At 47.1% G+C, this 20,455-nt stretch overlaps 1 protein-coding gene across 1 annotated transcript; it reads right to left on the reverse strand.

Moving 5' to 3' along the window:
* Positions 1-8,047: 8,047 nt before the first annotated feature.
* LOC137382937 (uncharacterized protein C22orf15-like) lies at positions 8,048-11,615 on the reverse strand. The gene is made up of 5 exons (XM_068055512.1): positions 11,561-11,615; positions 11,355-11,441; positions 10,515-10,637; positions 8,338-8,412; positions 8,048-8,208 (listed from the first exon to the last, which is right to left on the reverse strand). The coding sequence occupies exons 1-5, from the start codon at positions 11,613-11,615 to the stop codon at positions 8,048-8,050; spliced, it is 501 nt and encodes a 166-aa protein (XP_067911613.1).
* Positions 11,616-20,455: the final 8,840 nt, after the last annotated feature.

Here is a 20,455-nt window from a genome sequence, read left to right on the forward strand (position 1 = left end):
GCACCCAGAAGAAACAATTTGAAGAAACTACCATACTTCAGCCATGTAAAACGCTAGTTAGGCCACAGCTGGAGTACTGTGTACAGTTCTGGGCACCACACTTTCGGATGGATGTGATTACACTGGAGAGGGTGCAGAGGAGATTCACCAGGATGTTGCCAGGGCTGGAGCATTTCAGCTATGAAGAGAGACTGGATTGGCTAGGGTTGTTTTCCTTGGAGCAGAGAAAGCTGAGGGGCACCTGACTGAGGTATACAAAATTACGAGGGGCATTGATAGGATAGATAGGAAGAAACTTTTTCCCTTAGCGGAGGGATCAATAACCAGGGGGCATAGATTTAAAGTAAGGGTCAGGAGGTTTAGAGGGGATTTGAGGAAAAAACCTTTCACCCAGAGGGTGGTTGGAATCTGGAACACACTGCCTGAAGAGGTGGTAGAGGCAGGAACCCTCACAACATTTAAGAAGTATTTAGATGTGCACTTGAAACACCATAGCATACAAGGTTACGGGCCAAGTGCTGGAAAATGGGATTAGAATAGAAAGGTACTTGAGGGCCGGCACAAACACGAAGGGCCCTGTTTCTGTGCTGTATAACTATGACTAAATGAAAAATTTAGAGCAACTAGCTGAAAAGAAGAAAAAACCTTGAGACTGAGAGAAGTTCCATAGAACAGAAGTGTGGCTGCCTGCCAATCAAATTTTTGATCGGATGAATCATACTGTCAATGGTCAAGGAATTTCAGGAAAAAAAGCCCTTGAAGAGCCTAGTTATTTTCTGAAGGCATCAGGCTAGGGAAAAATAATCGGGAAACCCCAATCCTTTACTAAGACTGAGTGTGGGGATGAGGAGTGGGAAGCTGCTGAAAAGTGTACGAACTGGCGTCAAGTGTGGGAAACCCCCAAACACAGCAGGGAAACGCCACTAATGCAGCCAAGCCTGAAGAAAAACATAACTTGCAGCTCTCAAAGAAAGGGAAAAATCCTAGAACAGTCTTAAAAACAGCAGAGAACTCTCAAACAGCTGTCCACTGCATTAGGCAAACTGAGTAAACAGAGTGAACTGCTCAAGTAAAGGGAAAACTAAAATGACCTATTAAAAACAGCAGTGAACACTCAAAAGCACCTGCTGCACTCCATTAAAGCAGCTAGCCTGAAAAAATGATTTCTTAAAGGGGAACACTTAAGTGTATAAAATAAAGCAACATGGATCAGAAATTGGAAATGCCAGAGAGTTTCAGAAGACATGAGGGACCCAATCAGACTCAAAACTGGGGATATTGGAAGAAAGCTTGCTCAGATATAGAATTGCATCTAAGTTAGCAAGTCTGAAGCAGAGCAAATGAATACACTACTATATTCAATTGGTGCCATAGCTGATGACCTAAGTGTGAGATGAGATTTTAATGAAACATCTGGCAAGTTTTAAAAACTTGTGATACCTCTTTCAATTTGCGGAATAACACGATTTTAGAAGAGCTAAATTCAACAAAACGGTCCAGCAACTGGGTGAAACGGTTGATACTTTTATCAATGGCGTTTACGGGCTTGCAGAGGGATACGAGTATGGAGACCTGAAAGATGAATTGATAAGAGATTGAATTGTGGGTGTTGCGAATGATTCCATATCAAACATTTTACAGTCTAAAGAAGACCTCACCCTGGATAAAGCTATTCATTGGTGAGGCAAGCTGAGGACAGGAAGAGCACCAATCCTGCGAGGTGAAGAAAAACCTTGGTTCAGGAAACCTCCTCCAATAGTATAGTTCCTTCACAGGGCTGAAAAAGAGGCTCCATTAAAAGAGGTACACTGGTGAAGGAGGGTGGGGGGGACATTGGTGGTGTGAGAGCAAAAGATGCCATTAAACCCTGCCAGTGATGTGGCACCAAAAGTACCCATAGGTGCAAATAATGTCCTGCCAATAGAACAGAATGCTTTTATTGCAGAAAAATATGGCATTTCAGTAAGATGTGCTGACTACCTCAAGTTCTAAAGAATAAGTATACAAGAATAGAGGGGTTAACGAAGTTAAACAACCTCCTGCAGCAGACTAATCGAGACATTGGTGAGATCAATGATCCGAATCAGGTATTTTGGTCAACAGACATATATGTCAACAGATATATCAGTAATTTCAAACTCGACACCAGTGCAAGTGTAACAGTCTTATCAGACAAAGAGCCGTGGCTGTCCACACACTTTTTACAACCAATGGAAACTCAGTTACGTGGCCTAGGAAGGGTTGAACTTGAAGTAAAGGGGAAGTTACAAGTAACGCTTCAGTACAAGGGAAAGCAGATATTAGAAACACTATGTCCTAAGAAATCAGGAGTTCACTCTTAAGCAGAAGAGCTTGTATTGACCTTCATCTTGTGAAGTAGAATAAGTTAAACCACAAGAATCCAGGCGCCAGGACAGAAGCAGAGCTCCCCACCCCGACCTAAGCACTGTGGAGAGTCCAGACTCCACCCAACAGAGAGAGAACCTGTACAACACAGCACAGCCCGCCATGCCGCTCAAAGACTACCAGAGCGAGAAATAGAAATGCAGCAAGTTCCTACAGGATTTCTATACGGACAGAGAATTCAATGGGAAGAAAACTTTGAATGCAACTTCCAATTCTACCCAAGAAATTACTTCCAGGGTTACAAAGCAAGGATCATTGGAGAGTACAAGACAAAGAACAATCTTGTTGAAAGAAACAAACCCAAAACTATAATAGGTACTGTACCAGAAACCTACCTAAGTTGTCAGAAGAGCAAAAGGTATGGATACGAGACCAAAATAGAGGAGTAATTCTCCAGAAAGAGGAGAATCAACAGCGATCCTACTACGAACTCAAGAAGGTACAATACAGAGAAATAAAAGGAATCTTATTCCTTTACAGCAAAGATGTCAATCGGTCATACATTTAGACGAATCAGATATTGATTCGGAAATTCAGAACGCACCCAACACATCAAACTTTAAAGAAGGCCGTTGAAGTCAAGACACGAGATCATGAATCTATGAAGTCAGAGACTTGGGGGGAGATGGGTTAGTATGTAAATAAAAAAAGTGAATGTATATAAATATATATTTGGATAAAGACTTAAGTGATGTATAAAGGTCTGAAAGGGTTAATCTTGAGAGAGTGTAAGGAGTACTGCCCACCATGAGATTATGTATGGGAGACTCGTACAGATACAGTATGGCTTTTGAAGAAATCAACCAGGATTTGTGGAGCATATATAGTTATGAAATAAATGTTAATGTTTAAATAAAACAGTCTAAGATTCTCTCTGGGTAGCCTCAATATGGTGGCAGCATACAAAACCAAGCATTATTATAGAATCATCGGATGGTGACAGCACAGAAGGATGCTATTTGGCCCATCGTGTCCAGGCCGTTCTTTGCAAGAGCAACACGTCTAATGTCACTCCCCTGCCTTTTCCCTGTACCCCTGCAATTTTTTTTCTCTTCATATAATTATTAAATTTCATTTTTAAAGCCACAATTGAATCTGCCTCCGTCATACTCTCAGGCAGTGCATTCCAGATCCTAACCACTTGCTGTGTTAAAGATCTTTTCTGCATATCGCCGTTGTGTCTTTTGCCAATGACCTTAAATTAGTGTCCTCTGGTTCTGGATCCTTCTGTCAATTGGGAACAGTTTCTCCCGGTCTACTCTGTCCAGACCACTCATGATTTGAACACCTCTATTAAATCTCCTCTTAATCTTGTTCTCAGCACCTTGCCGTATGGCTGTGAAACATGTGTGATTAACAGTGACAAGGAAAAGAAGCTCAATAATTTCCATCTTCGCTGTCTGCGGTGCATTATGGGTATATCCTGGCAGGACAAAACCACAAATGCAGCAGTCCTCTCAAAGGCGGAGCTCCCAAGTGTGATGGCACTAATCAAATGGGCGGCTTCGGTGGATTGGACACGTCCACAGGTTGGAAGACGGTTGCATGCTCAAGGACCTTCTGTATGGTGAGGTAGCTGGTGCCAGACGACCAGGGGGGCGCCCAAAGCTCCATTTCAAGGATGCTTGCAAGCGTGACATGAAGGCCCTAAATGTTGATGATTGCACTTGGGAGTCACTAGCTGGTCAAAGATGGAAATGGCGCCACATCCTATGGACTGGACATCCATGATGACCATTTGCTACAGCAGCTTGGCAGCAGGTGCCAACATCAAAAACAATAACTCACAGCGTCACTTGGCAGCTTCATTTGCAGCACTTGTGACAGAACCTGTCCCTCAAGGATTGGCCTTCACAGCCATCAACAGAGGTGCACCAAGAGAAGACACCCCACCTAAATGGATTGTTTGCTGTGTGTCCATCATCTTTCGTAGATTGAAGGATGCCAACCATTATAACATCCTTGCTTTTCTACTCTATGCCCCCAAATTATAAAGCCCAAGATTAACTACTAAAAAAGAGAGAAATTAGAGTAAACCAACAAGAAATATAAAAACAGACAGTAAAAGCTTCTATAAATATATGAACAGGAAAAGAGTAGCTAAAGCAAGTGTTGGCCCCTTCGAGGATGAGACTGGGGAATTAATAATGGGAAGTAAGGAAATGGCACAAACTTTGAACAAGTATTTTGTATCTGTCTTCACAGTAGAAGACACAAACAGCATCTGAAGAATAGTAGAACATCAAGAGGCAAAAGGGAGGGAGGAACTTAAAACAATCACTACCACTAGAGAAAAAGTACTAGGAAAACCAATGGGACTAGAGGCTGACAAGTCCCCTGGACCTGATGGTCTGCATCCTCGGGTCTTAAAAGAAGTAGCTGCGGCGGTAGTGTTGCATTAGTTGTAATCTTCCAAAATTCCCAAGATTCTCGAAAGGTGCCAGCAGATTGGAAAAACACAAATGTAACACCTCTATTCAAGAAAGCGAGGGATGGGCTGCAGTAAGTGGGAATCCATAGGCTAGTTAGCCTAACATCTGTCAAAATGTTAGGATCCATTAATAAGGAAGTATTAACAGGACATTTAGAATATCATAATGCAATTAGGCAGAGTCAACATGGTTTTATAAAAGGGAAATGGAGTTTGACAAATTTATTAGTGTTCTTTGAGGATGCATCAAGCAGGGTGGATAATGGGGAACCAGTAGATGTAGTGTATTTGGATTTTCAAAAAGCATTCAATAAGGTGCCACGTAAAAGGTTACTAGACAAGATGAGCCCATGTTGTTGGGCATATTAGCATGGATAGAGGATTGGCTAACTAATAGGAATCAGAAAGCAGGCCAATTTCCGGTTGACAAACTGTAATCAGTGGAGTGTGTTATGATGGTGCTTCTTTTTTTTTGTTAAGTATTTTTTTGAGGACTCGTATTTTAGAATTATGGACATTGTTTTATTTGGGAAAACTGAAAAGGATTCCATTGTTTGCACCAATCCTTACTGGAAGTCACCTGTCTTCAGATAAATATCAAGCAAAGGCTTTTTAGACTAAGGGGAGATGTTTACAGGGAAGTGACAGGTCAAGATTTTCAGGGGTCAGGAGGCTTGACTCTTGAGATGTTGTTTTTGGTTTCAGTTTGGACATTGAGTTAGGGTGTGGAGTGTATTGAAAGGCATTTTTATAAGAACAACCAAGAGAGCAGCCACCCCAGCTCAGCCTTTTTAATCTGTTAGCTTTTCCATCTCTTTAAGAAGCTCTTTAAATCGAGTGTAAGAAATAGAGAAATTGATGCTGCTTTCTTCCTGAAAAGCCTGCCAGGAACCTCTGATGCTGCATTTCGCCTGGAAAACCTGCCAAACTGATCTTCAACATCACCTGAAAAGAACTGTTCTAGAAAGATCCCAGTGATAGCCGTCTACGCATATTTGGGATGCCAAACCAAAAAAGGGACAACCGACATCTTTCCATATCTTCTCTTTTTTTATTCAAGAATTAGCAAGTATTTGGCCAAGGTCTTTTTTGGGTTTTTTTTGTAACAGAGGTGTAAAGTTAAAAACTATTTTATGATTAACTGGTGTGTGTATGTTTGTGTGTATGTGTATGTTTGTGTGTATGTGTGTGTGTGTGTGTGAGAGAGAGAGGGCTAAGGTAAAAGGGAACTTTCATATTTCACTCTGTGTGTTAATACTTTGCTTTGTTACTGGTTATGTCTTGTTTTATAATAAAATGATAATTTTGTTGTTTATTAAAGGAACCTGATTGGTGTATTTTATTCTGGGATAAAGAGTGGAGTCTATGATTGACCATATCAGTAACTGAGTAAATATTTAACTATATGTTGTGACCTGTGGAGAAGTGGAACTAGAAAAAACAGTGCACTCCTCCCACCTCGGTCGTAACAAGTCCCACAGGGATCAGTGCCTGGCCTCAACTGTTTACAATATATATTAATGACTTGGATGAAGGGACCGATTGTATCGTAACTAGATTTGCAGATGATGCAAAGATAGGCAGGAAAGCAAGTTGTGAGGACGATACAATGTCTGCAAAGGCTAAGTGCGTGGGCAAACATTTGGCAGATGGAGTATAATGTAGGAAAATGTGAGGTTGTCCACTTTGCAGGAAGAAGAGAAAAGCAGAATATTATTTACAGGGAGAGAGACTTCAGAATGCTGTGGTACAGAGGGATCTGAGTGTCCTTGTACATGAATCACAAAATGTTAGCATGCAGGTACAGCAATTAATTAGGAAGGCAAATGGAATGTTTACCTTTACTACAAGGGGGATGGTATATACAAGTAGGGAAGTCTTGCTACAACTGTACAGGGCATTGGTGAGACCACACCTAGAGTACTGTGTACAGTTTTGGTTTCCTTACTTAAGGAAGGATATATTTGCATTGGAAGCAGTTCAGAGAAAGTACACTAGGTTGATTCCTGGGATGAAGGGGTTGTCTTAAGAGGAAAGGTTAAGCAGGTTGGACCTGTACTCATTGGAGTTTAGAAGAATGAGAGGTGATCTTATTGTAACATATAAGATTCTGAGGGGGCTTGGCAGGGTAGATGCTGAGAGGATGTTTCCCCTCGGAGAACCTAGAATTAGGGAGCACATTTTCAAAATAAGGGGTCTCCCATTTAAGATAAAGATGGGAAGGAATTTCTTCTCTGAGGGTCGTTAATCTTTGGAATTCTCTTCCCCAGAGAGCAATGGAGGCTGTGTCATTGAATATGTTCAAGGCTGAGTTGGACAGATTTTTGATCTCCAAGGGAATCGAGGTTTATGGGGGCTGGAAAGAAAGTTGAGGCCACAATCAGATCAGCTATCATCTTACTGAATGGAGGAGCAGGCTCAAGGGGCTGAATGGCCTAGTCCTGCCACCTTCAATGATTTGTGCATATAACCCCATGTCAATCTGCTCCTGCACCACGTTAGAATTGAACCCTTTATATTATATTGGCCTTCCTCATTCTTCCTACCATCTAACCTATTGAAGCCCTTCATTATTTTATCAGGTCACCTCAACCTTCTCTTTTCTACAGCAAAGAGACCCAATCTGTGCAGCTTTTCCAGATAGTTATGGAATTGTACTTGTAAACGTTTGAAGTGTAGGACAGGTCAGTCAGCACCTGTAAAGTGTATATTTCTGGGTCCCCTCCCTCCCATTTAGGGCTGCTCCCTCTGATTCTCAGAGTGTCCTGCGTTACTTTGGTTATTACTACAAAAGGATAGGGACCGTGCGACACTGCCCACATTGGAAAACCTCCCGCCCTGTTCTTGAAGCCCCTTGACCTCTTTCTCTGCCATATTTCTATCCCATTTTGAATTTCCAAACATTGCACACTGGGTGATATTGATTTTAGGGGAAAGTAGCTGATGGTTTGGGAATATTTTGCAAAGGATATAAACAGTCCTCAGGGCCTTAGCGAGGCACACAGCCTCGACCTCGGCTTTAATCCCAGGACCTCAGGTGGGGTGGTATGAGCACTGCGACTGGGCTCAGTATGCCTCCCGAGGTGTGCATGTGTGTAATGCCCCCCCTCCCCCACCCCTTTGTGGATTATGTCTGTGTGTGGTATCAATAGCAGGTGCTGCTCAGATCCATGATTTGTGGCTTTTATTCTGAAACATTTTCCATTATTTTCAGAAAGCTTTGTGTGTGAAGCTGGGGTTCTTTTTAATCCCAAAAGCTGATTTGTTTTTGGAAGGTGTGGTGAGAGTGACCTCCTTGGTGGATCGCGATTTCCTCAGTATCGGCTCCTTCCTGTCCTTGGCCTTGGGATTGGACAACTTCCGCAGCTGGTCTGAGAACACATACAGAAGATAAACCAGTTTCAGCACAAACAGGGAGGACTAGAGCACAAGTTACACGTCTCCTGCTGGTCTATGAACCCCCCCTTTGCACCCACTTCCCTGGTTATATGAATCCTCACCTGCCAGTACAGGATGACAATTCTCAATATTCTTCAACATGGATTCGTATTTGATAGTCTCGGAATCATCTTGTTCTAAAATGTACAACAAACATGCACATTAAATATGCATTTCTAATAAATATGTCAAATACAAGTGCTAAATACACAGAACAAATGCACCATTGAATACATACACCCAAGAGTGTTAAAAAACTGTCCTTCTCACACTCGGTGACATAAGAACATAAGGTCCCTCGAGTCTGCTCCAACATTCAATATGATCATAACTGAAATTGTACATCAACTCCACTTTCCTGCCCTATTCCCATCTCCCTTAATTCCCTTAGAGTCTAAAAATCTAACGATCTCAGTCTAGAAATATATTCAATGACTGAGCATCCACAACCCTTTGGGGTAGAGAATGTCAAAGGTTCACAAGTCACTGAGAGAAGAAATTTCTCCTCATGCCAGTCCTAAATGGGCAACTGAATATCTGGAGACTATGGACTTGATTTTAACTGTAAGTGATTGGGTTTTGACTAAGTTAACATCAGGCCCAAGGACCCCTAGTTCTACTCTCGCCAGCCATGGGAAATGGGGTCAGATACTGTCCTTTCACCCTCTGGGACTGTGGAATATTGATCCCTGACAGTTCTTGCCTCACACCTTCTCTTAAATGCAAAGTTTCAGTCATAACGCAGTATTGATTATTGTACCAGGTCTGTTGGTTTGCGCACTGGCCGCAGGCTGTGTCGCTACCCTTTCCCAGTGGCGATGGTTTAACTCTACACCACACAGTCTTACTGTGAAAGGCTGAGGCCGCCGGCCAGTATTTGGATTGACTGCTTATTGAACAGGCTCTGGATTTACTTACCTCCTGTAAGGACTCCATTCCATTCTCCCAGTTTCTCCGTCTCCGACGCATCTGCTCTGATGATGCTACCTTCCATGACGGTGCTTCTGATATGACCTCCTTTTTCCTCAACCGAGGATTTCCCCCCACTGTGGTTGACAGGGCCCTCAACCGTGTCCGACCCATTCCCCGCACCTCTACCCTCACCCCTTCCCCTCCCTCCCAGAACCGTGACAGGGTTCCCCTTGTCCTCACTTTTCACCCCACCAGCCTCCATATCCAAAGGATCATCCTCCGCCATTTCCGCCACCTCCAGCGTGATGCCACTACCAGTCGCATCTTCCCCTCCCTTCCCCTGTCAGCATTCCGAAGGGATCGTTCCCTCCGCGACACCCTGGTCCACTCCTCCATTACCCCCACCACCTCGTCCCCGTCCCAGGGCACCTTCCCCTGCAATCGCAGGAGGTGTAATACCTGCCCATTTACCTCCTCTCTCCTCACTATCCCAGGCCCCAAACACTCCTTTCAGGTGAAGCAGCGATTTACTTGTACTTCTTTCAATGTAGTATACTGTATTCGCTGCTCACAGTGTGGTCTCCTCTACATTGGGGAGACCAAGCGCAGACTGGGTGACCGCTTTGCGGAACATCTCCGCTCAGTCCGCAAGCAGGACCCTGAGCTTCCTGCCGCTTGCCATTTCAACACTCCCCCCTGCTGTCATGCTCACATCTCTGTCCTGGGATTGCTGCAGTGTTCCAGTGAACATCAACGCAAGCTCGAGGAACAGCATCTCATCTACCGATTAGGCACACTACAGCCTGCTGGACTGAACATTGAGTTCAATAATTTCAGAGCATGACAGCCCCCCATTTTACTTTCATTTTTAGTTATTTTTTTCTTCCTTTTTTTTACATTATTTTTTACATTTTTTACAATCTTTTCTTGCATTTATTTCATTTCATCTTAGTTTGTTCAGTTTGCTTACCCACTGTTTTTTTCAGGTTTTTTTCATGTTTGCACTTGCTGCTGTTCAATATTCAGTGTATTTACACCTAATCTGTACTAATGCTTTGTCTTTCAACACACCATTAACATATTGTTTGCCTTTGCTCCGTGACCTTTTGGTCAGCTATGTGGCCTGGTCCAATCTACACCTTCTCCTTTGTTATCTCTTTCCCCACCCCCACCTCACTTGCTTATAATCTGTGACTTTTCTAATATTTGTCAGTTCCAAAGAAGGGTCACTGACCCGAAACGTTAACTCTGCTTCTCTTTCCACAGATGCTGCCAGACCTGATGAGTGATTCCAGCATTTCGTGTTTTTGTTTCTGGATTTACTTACTTGTCACTTTGATGAGGATATATCTCCTGCGCTCCTTCAGGATATCGCTGGCAAATTGAAGGGAGTTTTGTTGCACACTGAGATTCATCAAGTTCCCAGACTCATCGATCAGGTCAATGCAATCTGGAAACAATGAAATAGGAAGAAGAATCTGAGATCCCACCTGAATTCACACCTAATTTCGATCCCCCCCTCACCCAGCTACTGTTCCACAGGTGCTAGCATTTGCTCCCCTGGATTGCTTCGCCTCCCCCAACCGTCCCTCTCAAATCTCTCGAAAATGAGTATTCTGTGTGTGTGAAGGTATGTTAGCTGTGACTCAATGGGTAGCAGTCTCATCTCTAAGTCAGAAGGTTGTGGGTTCAAGCTTCGCTCCAGGAATTGAGCACATAATCTAGGCTGAGACTCAGTGCAGTACAGAGGGAATGCTGCACTGTTGGTGTTGACAACTTTTGGATAGACTTTAACTGAGGCCCTTTAACAGGGGAGTTATTCCTAATGTCTAGGCCAATGTTTATTCCCTCAACCAACATCTCTAAAAAAATAATTTCCATTATCTTGTTGGAGGGATCTTGCTGTGTGCAAATTGATTGCCACGTTTACTACATTACAACAGTAACTACACTCCAAAAATAATTTCCATTACCTTGTAAAGGGCTCTAGGGCATCCTGAGGTTGTGAAATATGCTATAGAAATGCAAGTCTACCTTCTTTCTGTAATACCTCTGGTTGTTGCACCCTCTACTTCACCTTTTGCCCTTTACTGTACTGTGCCCATGTTTGGAATTGCACGCTGGCTGTCAGTCTCAGTTCAGGTTTTGAAGCGCGACCATTACATACCTTCAGTCTTGCACTCACATGTCTGTTTGACATAGTCTATGAAGTTCACTATTCGACATAAGTGATTGAAAATCGTCGTCTGATCTGCTGTGATTTAAGAGAGGCACAGCATTAAACACTGAACAAAGGCAGGCTTACTTCAGTTCAATTCTTAATGCATACAATTAAACTCCAATGTCCTTAGTCTCCATGACGACTGTGTGTACTTGCATCATCAATTAACAGTAGAAGATGCATCCAATCCCATGGATTAATGTCCATCTCACGATGATGGGCAAGAAATTCAAGCAAATCTTTGATACAAGTCTCAACCCTGTTTCCAACTCCCAGAGCCTGACAGTGGAAGATGGTGTGACTGACAAGCGGCAGCCCCATTTAGAGGCAGCATTGACTGGCTACAGGTGTGGTGACACTGTCTGGCCAAAGATTTTGTGACATTGGTTGGCTGTGCTGTGATGACACTGGCTACAACTTTTTTTGACACTGACAGGCTACCCGTATGATGACGCTGACTTTCTACTGGTGTGTTGACATTGAATGGTTACAAATACTGTTACATTGACCAGCTACAGGCATGGTGAAATAGTCTGGCTAAAGGTGTGGTGACACTGACTGGCAATAGGTGTGGTAAAACTGTCTCTCTGCAGGTGTGTTGACACTGCATGGTTACAGGCATCATGACATCGATCAGCTACATGCGTCGTGAAACTGCCTACGGGTATCGTAGCATTGGTTGGCTACAGATGTGGTGACATTGTTTACAATGTGGTGAAACTGAAAGGCTACAGATGTTTTTTTAAAATTCGTTCATGGGATGTGGGCGTCACTGGCCAGGCCAGCATTTATTGCCCATCCCTAATTGCCCTAAGGAAGGTGGTGGTGAGCTGCCTTCTTGCACATGTAGTGTAGGTGCATCCACAGTGCTGTTAGGAAGGGAGTTCCAGGATTTTGACCCGGTGACAGTGAAGGAACGGTGATATAGTTCCAAGTCAGCAAGATGTGTGACTTGGAGGGGAACTTGGAGGTGTTCCCATGCATCTGCTGCCCTTGTCCTTCTAGTTGGTAGAGATTGCAGGTTTGAAAGGTGCTGTCTAAGGACCCTTGGCTGCCACTGTGCATCTTGTAGATGGTACACACTGCTGCCACTGTGCATCGGTTTTGAAGGTTGTGGATGGGGTGCCTATTAGGCGGGGCTGCTTTGTCCTGGATGGTGTCGAGCTTCCTGACTGTTTTTGGAGCTGCACCCATCCAGGCAAGTGGAGAGTATTCCATCACACTCCTAACTTGTGCCTTGTAGATGGTGGACAGGCACTGGGGAGTCAGGAGGTGAGTTACTCGCCAACCTGCCGTTGTAGCCATAGTATTGATGTGGCTGGTCCAGTTCAGTTTCAGGTCAATGGCAACCCCCCGGGATGTTGATAGTGGGGGATTCAGTGATGGTAATGTCATTGGACATTCAGGGGAGATGGTCAGATTCTCTCGTTTGAAATGGTCATTGCTTGGCACTTGTGTGTCGTGAATGTTACTTGTCACGTATCAGCCTAAGCGTGGATGTTGTCCAGGTCTTGCTGCATCTGGACATAGGCTGCTTCATTATCTGAGGAGTCATGAATGGTTTTGAACATTGTGCAATCATCAGCAAACATCCTCACTTCTGACACTGTGGTGCCACTGTCTGCAGGTGTGGTTACAATTACTGGCTACAGGTATGGTGAGACCAACTACAGGTGCAGTGACACTGACTACAGATATGGTGAAACTGACTGGTTATAGGCACAGTGACACTGACCAGCTATGGGTGTGGTAACACCGTCTAGCTAAAGGTGAGGTGGCATTGAATGGTTACTGGACTGGTGACACTGGCTACAAGAGTGGTGACACTGGCTGGTTACAGGTGTGGTGACGCTGGCTGGTTACAGGTGTGGTGACACTGGCTGGTTACAGATGTGGTGACACTGGCTGGTTACAGGTGTGGTGTCACTGTCTGCCACAGGTTTGCGACATTGTCAGGCTGCAGATATGGCGGCACTGTTTACAGGTGGGGTGACAATGGTTAGATGTGTGGCGGCACTCTCTGGCTACAGTGTTGGTGACATTGACTGGCTACAGATGTGTTGACACTCTGTTAATTGTGCATCAATTGTTTAATGATAGGTCAAGGGTGTTAATTGTGGTCTTACTTAAGCACTGATAAGCAGACACTTACTGAGACTGGTGGAGGGTTTGCGTGAGGAGCTACATGTTTGTAATCCTTTTACTCTATACAATAAATGAATAAATGTAACACTGAGTAAAGATTGGCTCCAGCATTATCCTTCCATAACAAGCTTTCTGGAATATAATGTGGTAGCAGAGAATAGTTGCCTAAAGGTGAAGGTTGGAAACTAAGAACATTTTTTTACATAGTAAACTAAAATCTCAGTGGCTATTCTGGAAAAATGGTAAAAAACAATTGTAAATTGTTAGGGTATGATTACCCTCCGATGTTCTCGGAGTCTGAACCATATGACCAGCAGAAGAATGAAGTGGATATGTGGACATAGGTTACATCCTTACAAAAGATGGCGTTGTCACTTCCTAACAAATTAAAATCAGAAGTAAAGGTATTTTATGAACTGGATGCTTGTCAGTTGGATAGTGATGAAGGTGTGGATCTTCTGTTACAATTCTTTGGTGAGTTTTACAAGAAAGATGACCTATTGAATACATATGTGGCATGTTCAGACTTTGATAGATTTTGGAAAACAGAATCAATGGAGGAATATATCATGGACTTTAACAGACTATATAGAAGACTGAGGAAATTCAATTTGGAGATCCCTGGTTCACTGCTAGCTTTTAAATTGCCAGATTGTGCTAGGGTGTTGCATATGAACAGGCTCCTGGTTCTAACTGGGGTTTGGTTCTTGGAAAAAAGGACTCCCTGTTAGATCAGGGCTGGAATTTTACAGTATAAAAACGGGAATCCTCCAAGGCGGCCGACGCATAAAATGGCAGGTGATGACATCGGGTCGGGTCCCCGATGTCATGATGCCTAAAATCCATTTAATGCTGGTCGGACGGCGGGCGAGATCGACGCACCGAGCGAGATCGACTGTCCGCTTAGAGTCAATTAAAGACCAATTGAGGCCATTTCACGCCGGCTGTCAAATTGTACGGCAGTAAAACGAGTTGAAGGAGGTGTCGGGAACCTGGTAGCTTTAAAAGAGCGGCAGGCAGTGTCTCTATGAGGGAGTTGGAGGTACTTTTTTTTGGTTTATTGTTCATTGATATTTCTTTGTGTGAGTTTGGGGTTGTTTCTGCTGGTTCAGCAGGGGTCATCTGAGTGTTAGTCACTCCTGGTCAGGCTACAGCAGTATTGATTTATTGGATGAAGGGGAGGGGGTTGTTTGTGCCTGTCCTTACAGCAGGCTGGTAATACCTGAACTAATTGCATCTGTGGAACACAGCATCAATGGGAATTGTCCACTCTGGAGGCGGCTCATCTAATGAGGAGGACTACGCCCCAAGGAGGGAAAAAAAACAACTGGCCGGGGAAACCAGCAACCTGCTGGCCCAGTGCAGCCTCGTAATGGCAGAGGGTGGGGAAGGTGATAGAGTGGCCCGGGTACAACCACCTGCCAGGAGACGATCCTACCCAGCAGTCAGGGTCTACCGTCCCCGTTTGAGCTTTCTGCAACTGTCTGAGCGCCAGTGCCAAAGAAGACTGTGCCTGTCACGGGAGACTGTCACATCTCTGTGTGAGATGCTGGCAGCGGAGGTCGCTTCCAACTGCAGGGGTGGCCATCCAATGCTGGTCACACTGAAGCTAACAGTCACACTGAACTTCTACGCATTAGGCTCCTTCCAGGCTTCATCAGGACACATGTACGGAGTGTCACAGTCATCAGCACATCACCGCATTAAGGTGGTAACTGATGCCATATTCAGGTATGCCAACCAGTTCATCAAGTTCCAGGTGGACTCCGCCAGTCAGGCTGAGACCACCAGAGGTTTTAGCGCCATTGCTGGGTTCTCCATGGTCCGAAGTGTAATTCACTGCGCACATGTGGCCATTAGAGCCCCTACCTGTCAGTCAGGTACTTTCATTAATCAAAAAGGGTTTCACTCAATGAATGTGCAACTTGTTTGTGACCACCATAAGAGTATATTGCAGGTGTGTGCTGGTTATCCTGGAAGCAGTCACGATGCATTCATCCTCCAGAACTCCCAGGTGCCAGCGCTATTCAGCTCCCCGAGTGCCTGCAAGGATGGATACTTGGCGACAGGAGTTACCCGCTGATGACACCGGTGAGAAACCACAGAATGAAGCTGAGGAGCGTTACAATGCGAGCCATGTGACAACCAGAGTCAACATAGGGTAGACCATAGGTCTTCTGAAAATGACACTTAGGTGTCTGGATCGCTCAGATGGTGTCCTACGGTCCTCCCCAGCAAGCAGCAATGCCTCCTCCACACTGGTGAGAAATGCTAGATTTGGCACACCGCCACCAGTCCGTGCCCTCTCATGGGCATTCTGTGCCCTCTTTTCCTGTGCAGACACATGACAATCATTTAAGTTACTTGGCTTGAAGGAGCACCCGCTCATCCCTTGTGCTGCCTCTGGGACCATTGTCATTCAAGTGTACAGTTGGCACACTTCTGGTCCATTGTGTGACTCAGATGTGCCCAGCATATGCCCCATGACAGAGCTGCAGCCATTCACTCCAGGTGGATGGCTTCAAATTTGCAGTATCTACACCTGGTTACCTATCCATATGAGTACAACACAATGAGGATTGAGACATGCCCCTTACCCTGGCAGAGCGGAGAAGGTTGTTGATCTGTTTGCGGCATTGTATCCATGTCCTCCTGATTGCACCTTGGCTGCTGACCTCCTCAGCAACCTCCAGGCCTTATTGGTGATCTGGGGAGGGCACTGCCTTCTGTCAGGTGGGAACTGAACCTCGCCTCAGCCGCCTGGCGGAATCTTAGGGCCATGTGGTTGGCTCTCTCTGCCATTGCTGCAAGCGGGTTGTGATCCTCCAACGTCTCAGGTGGCTTTATGGAAAATGACGGTGCATCACCCCTTTAAGTGACAGGATGGCTCCTGTTCCCCTCAGCCTGGTATCTCAGTGACAGGACAGCTCCTGTTCCCCTCAGTCTGGTATCTGAGTGACAGGACGGCTCCTGTTCCCCTCAGTCTGGTATCTCAGTGACAGGACGGCTCCTGTTCCCCTCAGCCTGGTATCTCAGTGACAGGACGGCTCCTGTTCCCCTCAGTCCGGTATCTCAGTGACAGGACGGCTCCTGTTCCCCTCAGTCCGGTATCTCAGTGACAGGACGGCTCCTGTTCCCCTCAGTCCGGTATCTCAGTGACAGGACAGCTCCTGTTCCCCTCAGCCTGGTATCTCAGTGACAGGACAGCTCCTGTTCCCCTCAGTCTGGTATCTCAGTGACAGTACGGCTCCTGTTCCCCTCAGTCTGGTATCTCAGTGACAGGACGGCTCCTGTTCCCCTCAGCCTGGTATCTCAGTGACAGGACGGCTCCTGTTCCCCTCAGCCTGGTATCTCAGTGACAGGACGGCTCCTGTTCCCCTCAGTCTGGTATCTCAGTGACAGGACGGCTCCTGTTCCCCTCAGCCTGGTATCTCAGTGACAGGACGGCTCCTGTTCCCCTCAGCCTGGTATCTCAGTGACAGGACGGCTCCTGTTCCCCTCAGTCTGGTATCTCAGTGACAGGACGGCTCCTGTTCCCCTCAGCCTGGTATCTCAGTGACAGGACGGCTCCTATTCCCTTCAGTCTGGTATCTCAGTGACAGGACGGCTCCTGTTCCCCTCAGTCTGGTATCTCAGTGACAGGACGGCTCCTGTTCCCCTCAGCCTGGTATCTCAGTGACAGGACAGCTCCTGTTCCCCTCAGTCTGGTATCTGAGTGACAGGACGGCTCCTGTTCCCCTCAGTCTGGTATCTCAGTGACAGGACGGCTCCTGTTCCCCTCAGTCCGGTATCTCAGTGACAGGACGGCTCCTGTTCCCCTCAGTCCGGTATCTCAGTGACAGGACGGCTCCTGTTCCCCTCAGTCCGGTATCTCAGTGACAGGACAGCTCCTGTTCCCCTCAGCCTGGTATCTCAGTGACAGGACAGCTCCTGTTCCCCTCAGTCTGGTATCTCAGTGACAGTACGGCTCCTGTTCCCCTCAGTCTGGTATCTCAGTGACAGGACGGCTCCTGTTCCCCTCAGCCTGGTATCTCAGTGACAGGACGGCTCCTGTTCCCCTCAGCCTGGTATCTCAGTGACAGGACGGCTCCTGTTCCCCTCAGTCTGGTATCTCAGTGACAGGACGGCTCCTGTTCCCCTCAGCCTGGTATCTCAGTGACAGGACGGCTCCTGTTCCCCTCAGCCTGGTATCTCAGTGACAGGACGGCTCCTGTTCCCCTCAGTCTGGTATCTCAGTGACAGGACGGCTCCTGTTCCCCTCAGCCTGGTATCTCAGTGACAGGACGGCTCCTGTTCCCCTCAGTCTGGTATCTCAGTGACAGGACGGCTCCTGTTCCCCTCAGCCTGGTATCTCAGTGACAGGACAACTCCTGTTCCCCACAGTCTGGTATCTCAGTGACAGGACGGCTCCTGTTCCCCTCAGTCTGGTATCTAAGTGACAGGACAGCTCCTGTTCCCCTCAGCCTGGTATCTCAGTGACAGGACGGCTCCTGTTCCCCTCAGCCTGGTATCTCAGTGACAGGACGGCTCCTGTTCCCCTCAGTCTGGTATCTCAGTGACAGGACGGCTCCTGTTCCCCTCAGCCTGGTATCTCAGTGACAGGACGGCTCCTGTTCCCCTCAGCCTGGTATCTCAGTGACAGGACGGCTCCTGTTCCCCTCAGCCTGGTATCTCAGTGACAGGACGGCTCCTGTTCCCCTCAGTCTGGTATCTCAGTGACAGGACGGCTCCTGTTCCCCTCAGCCTGGTATCTCAGTGACAGGACGGCTCCTGTTCCCCTCAGCCTGGTATCTCAGTGACAGGACAGCTCCTGTTCCCCTCAGTCTGGTATCTCAGTGACAGGACAGCTCCTGTTCCCCTCAGTCTGGTATCTCAGTGACAGGACGGCTCCTGTTCCCCTCAGCCTGGTATCTCAGTGACAGGACGGCTCCTGTTCCCCTCAGTCTGGTATCTCAGTGACAGGACAGCTCCTGTTCCCCTCAGTCTGGTATCTAAGTGACAGGACGGCTCCTGTTCCCCTCAGTCTGGTATCTAAGTGACAGGACGGCTCCTGTTCCCCTGAGTCTGGTATCTCAGTGACAGGACGGCTCCTGTTCCCCTCAGTCTGGTATCTCAGTGACAGGACAGCTCCTGTTCCCCTCAGTCTGGTATCTCAGTGACAGGACGGCTCCTGTTCCCCTCAGTCTGGTATCTCAGTGACAGGACAGCTCCTGTTCCCCTCAGTCTGGTATCTCAGTGACAGGACGGCTCCTGTTCCCCTCAGTCTGGTATCTCAGTGACAGGACAGCTCCTGTTCCCCTCAGTCTGGTATCTCAGTGACAGGACGGCTCCTGTTCCCCTCAGCCTGGTATCTCAGTGACAGGACGGCTCCTGTTCCCCTCAGCCTGGTATCTCAGTGACAGGACGGCTCCTGTTCCCCTCAGTCTGGTATCTCAGTGACAGGACGGCTCCTGTTCCCCTCAGCTTGGTATCTCAGTGACAGGACGGCTCCTGTTCCCCTCAGTCTGGTATCTCAGTGACAGGACGGCTCCTGTTCCCCTCAGTCTGGTATCTCAGTGACAGGACGGCTCCTGTTCCCCTCAGTCTGGTATCTCAGTGACAGGACGGCTCCTGTTCCCCTCAGTCTGGTATCTAAGTGACAGGACGGCTCCTGTTCCCCTCAGTCCGGTATCTCAGTGACAGGACAGCTCCTGTTCCCCTCAGTCTGGTATCTCAGTGACAGGACGGCTCCTGTTCCCCTCAGTCCGGTATCTCAGTGACAGGACGGCTCCTGTTCCCCTCAGTCTGGTATCTCAGTGACAGGACGGCTCCTGTTCCCCTCAGTCTGGTATCTCAGTGACAGGACGGCTCCTGTTCCCCTCAGCCTGGTATCTCAGTGACAGGACGGCTCCTGTTCCCCTCAGTCTGGTATCTCAGTGACAGGACGGCTCCTGTTCCCCTCAGTCTGGTATCTCAGTGACAGGACGGCTCCTGTTCCCCTCAGTCCGGTATCTCAGTGACAGGACGGCTCCTGTTCCCCTCAGTCTGGTATCTCAGTGACAGGACGGCTCCTGTTCCCCTCAGTCCGGTATCTCAGTGACAGGACAGCTCCTGTTCCCCTCAGTCTGGTATCTCAGTGACAGGACGGCTCCTGTTCCCCTCAGTCTGGTATCTCAGTGACAGGACGGCTCCTGTTCCCCTCAGCCTGGTATCTCAGTGACAGGACGGCTCCTGTTCCCCTCAGTCTGGTATCTCAGTGACAGGACGGCTCCTGTTCCCCTCAGTCTGGTATCTCAGTGACAGGACGGCTCCTGTTCCCCTCAGTCCGGTATCTCAGTGACAGGACGGCTCCTGTTCCCCTCAGTCCGGTATCTCAGTGACAGGACGGCTCCTGTTCCCCTCAGTCTTGTATCTCAGTGACAGGACAGCTCCTGTTCCCCTCAGTCTGGTATCTCAGTGACAGGACGGCTCCTGTTCCCCTCAGTCTTGTATCTCAGTGACAGGACGGCTCCTGTTCCCCTCAGTCTGGTATCTCAGTGACAGGACGGCTCCTGTTCCCCTCAGTCTTGTATCTCAGTGACAGGACAGCTCCTGTTCCCCTCAGTCTGGTATCTCAGTGACAGGACGGCTCCTGTTCCCCTCAGTCTGGTATCTCAGTGACAGGACAGCTCCTGTTCCCCTCAGTCTGGTATCTCAGTGACAGGACGGCTCCTGTTCCCCTCAGTCTGGTATCTCAGTGACAGGACGGCTCCTGTTCCCCTCAGTCTGGTATCTCAGTGACAGGACGGCTCCTGTTCCCCTCAGTCTGGTATCTCAGTGACAGGACGGCTCCTGTTCCCCTCAGCCTGGTATCTCAGTGACAGGATGGCTCCTGTTCCCCTCAGCCTGGTATCTCAGTGACAGGACGGCTCCTGTTCCCCTCA

The sequence above is a fragment of the Heterodontus francisci genome, chromosome 23, assembly GCF_036365525.1.
Source record: "Heterodontus francisci isolate sHetFra1 chromosome 23, sHetFra1.hap1, whole genome shotgun sequence".
Taxonomy (NCBI): domain Eukaryota; kingdom Metazoa; phylum Chordata; class Chondrichthyes; order Heterodontiformes; family Heterodontidae; genus Heterodontus; species Heterodontus francisci.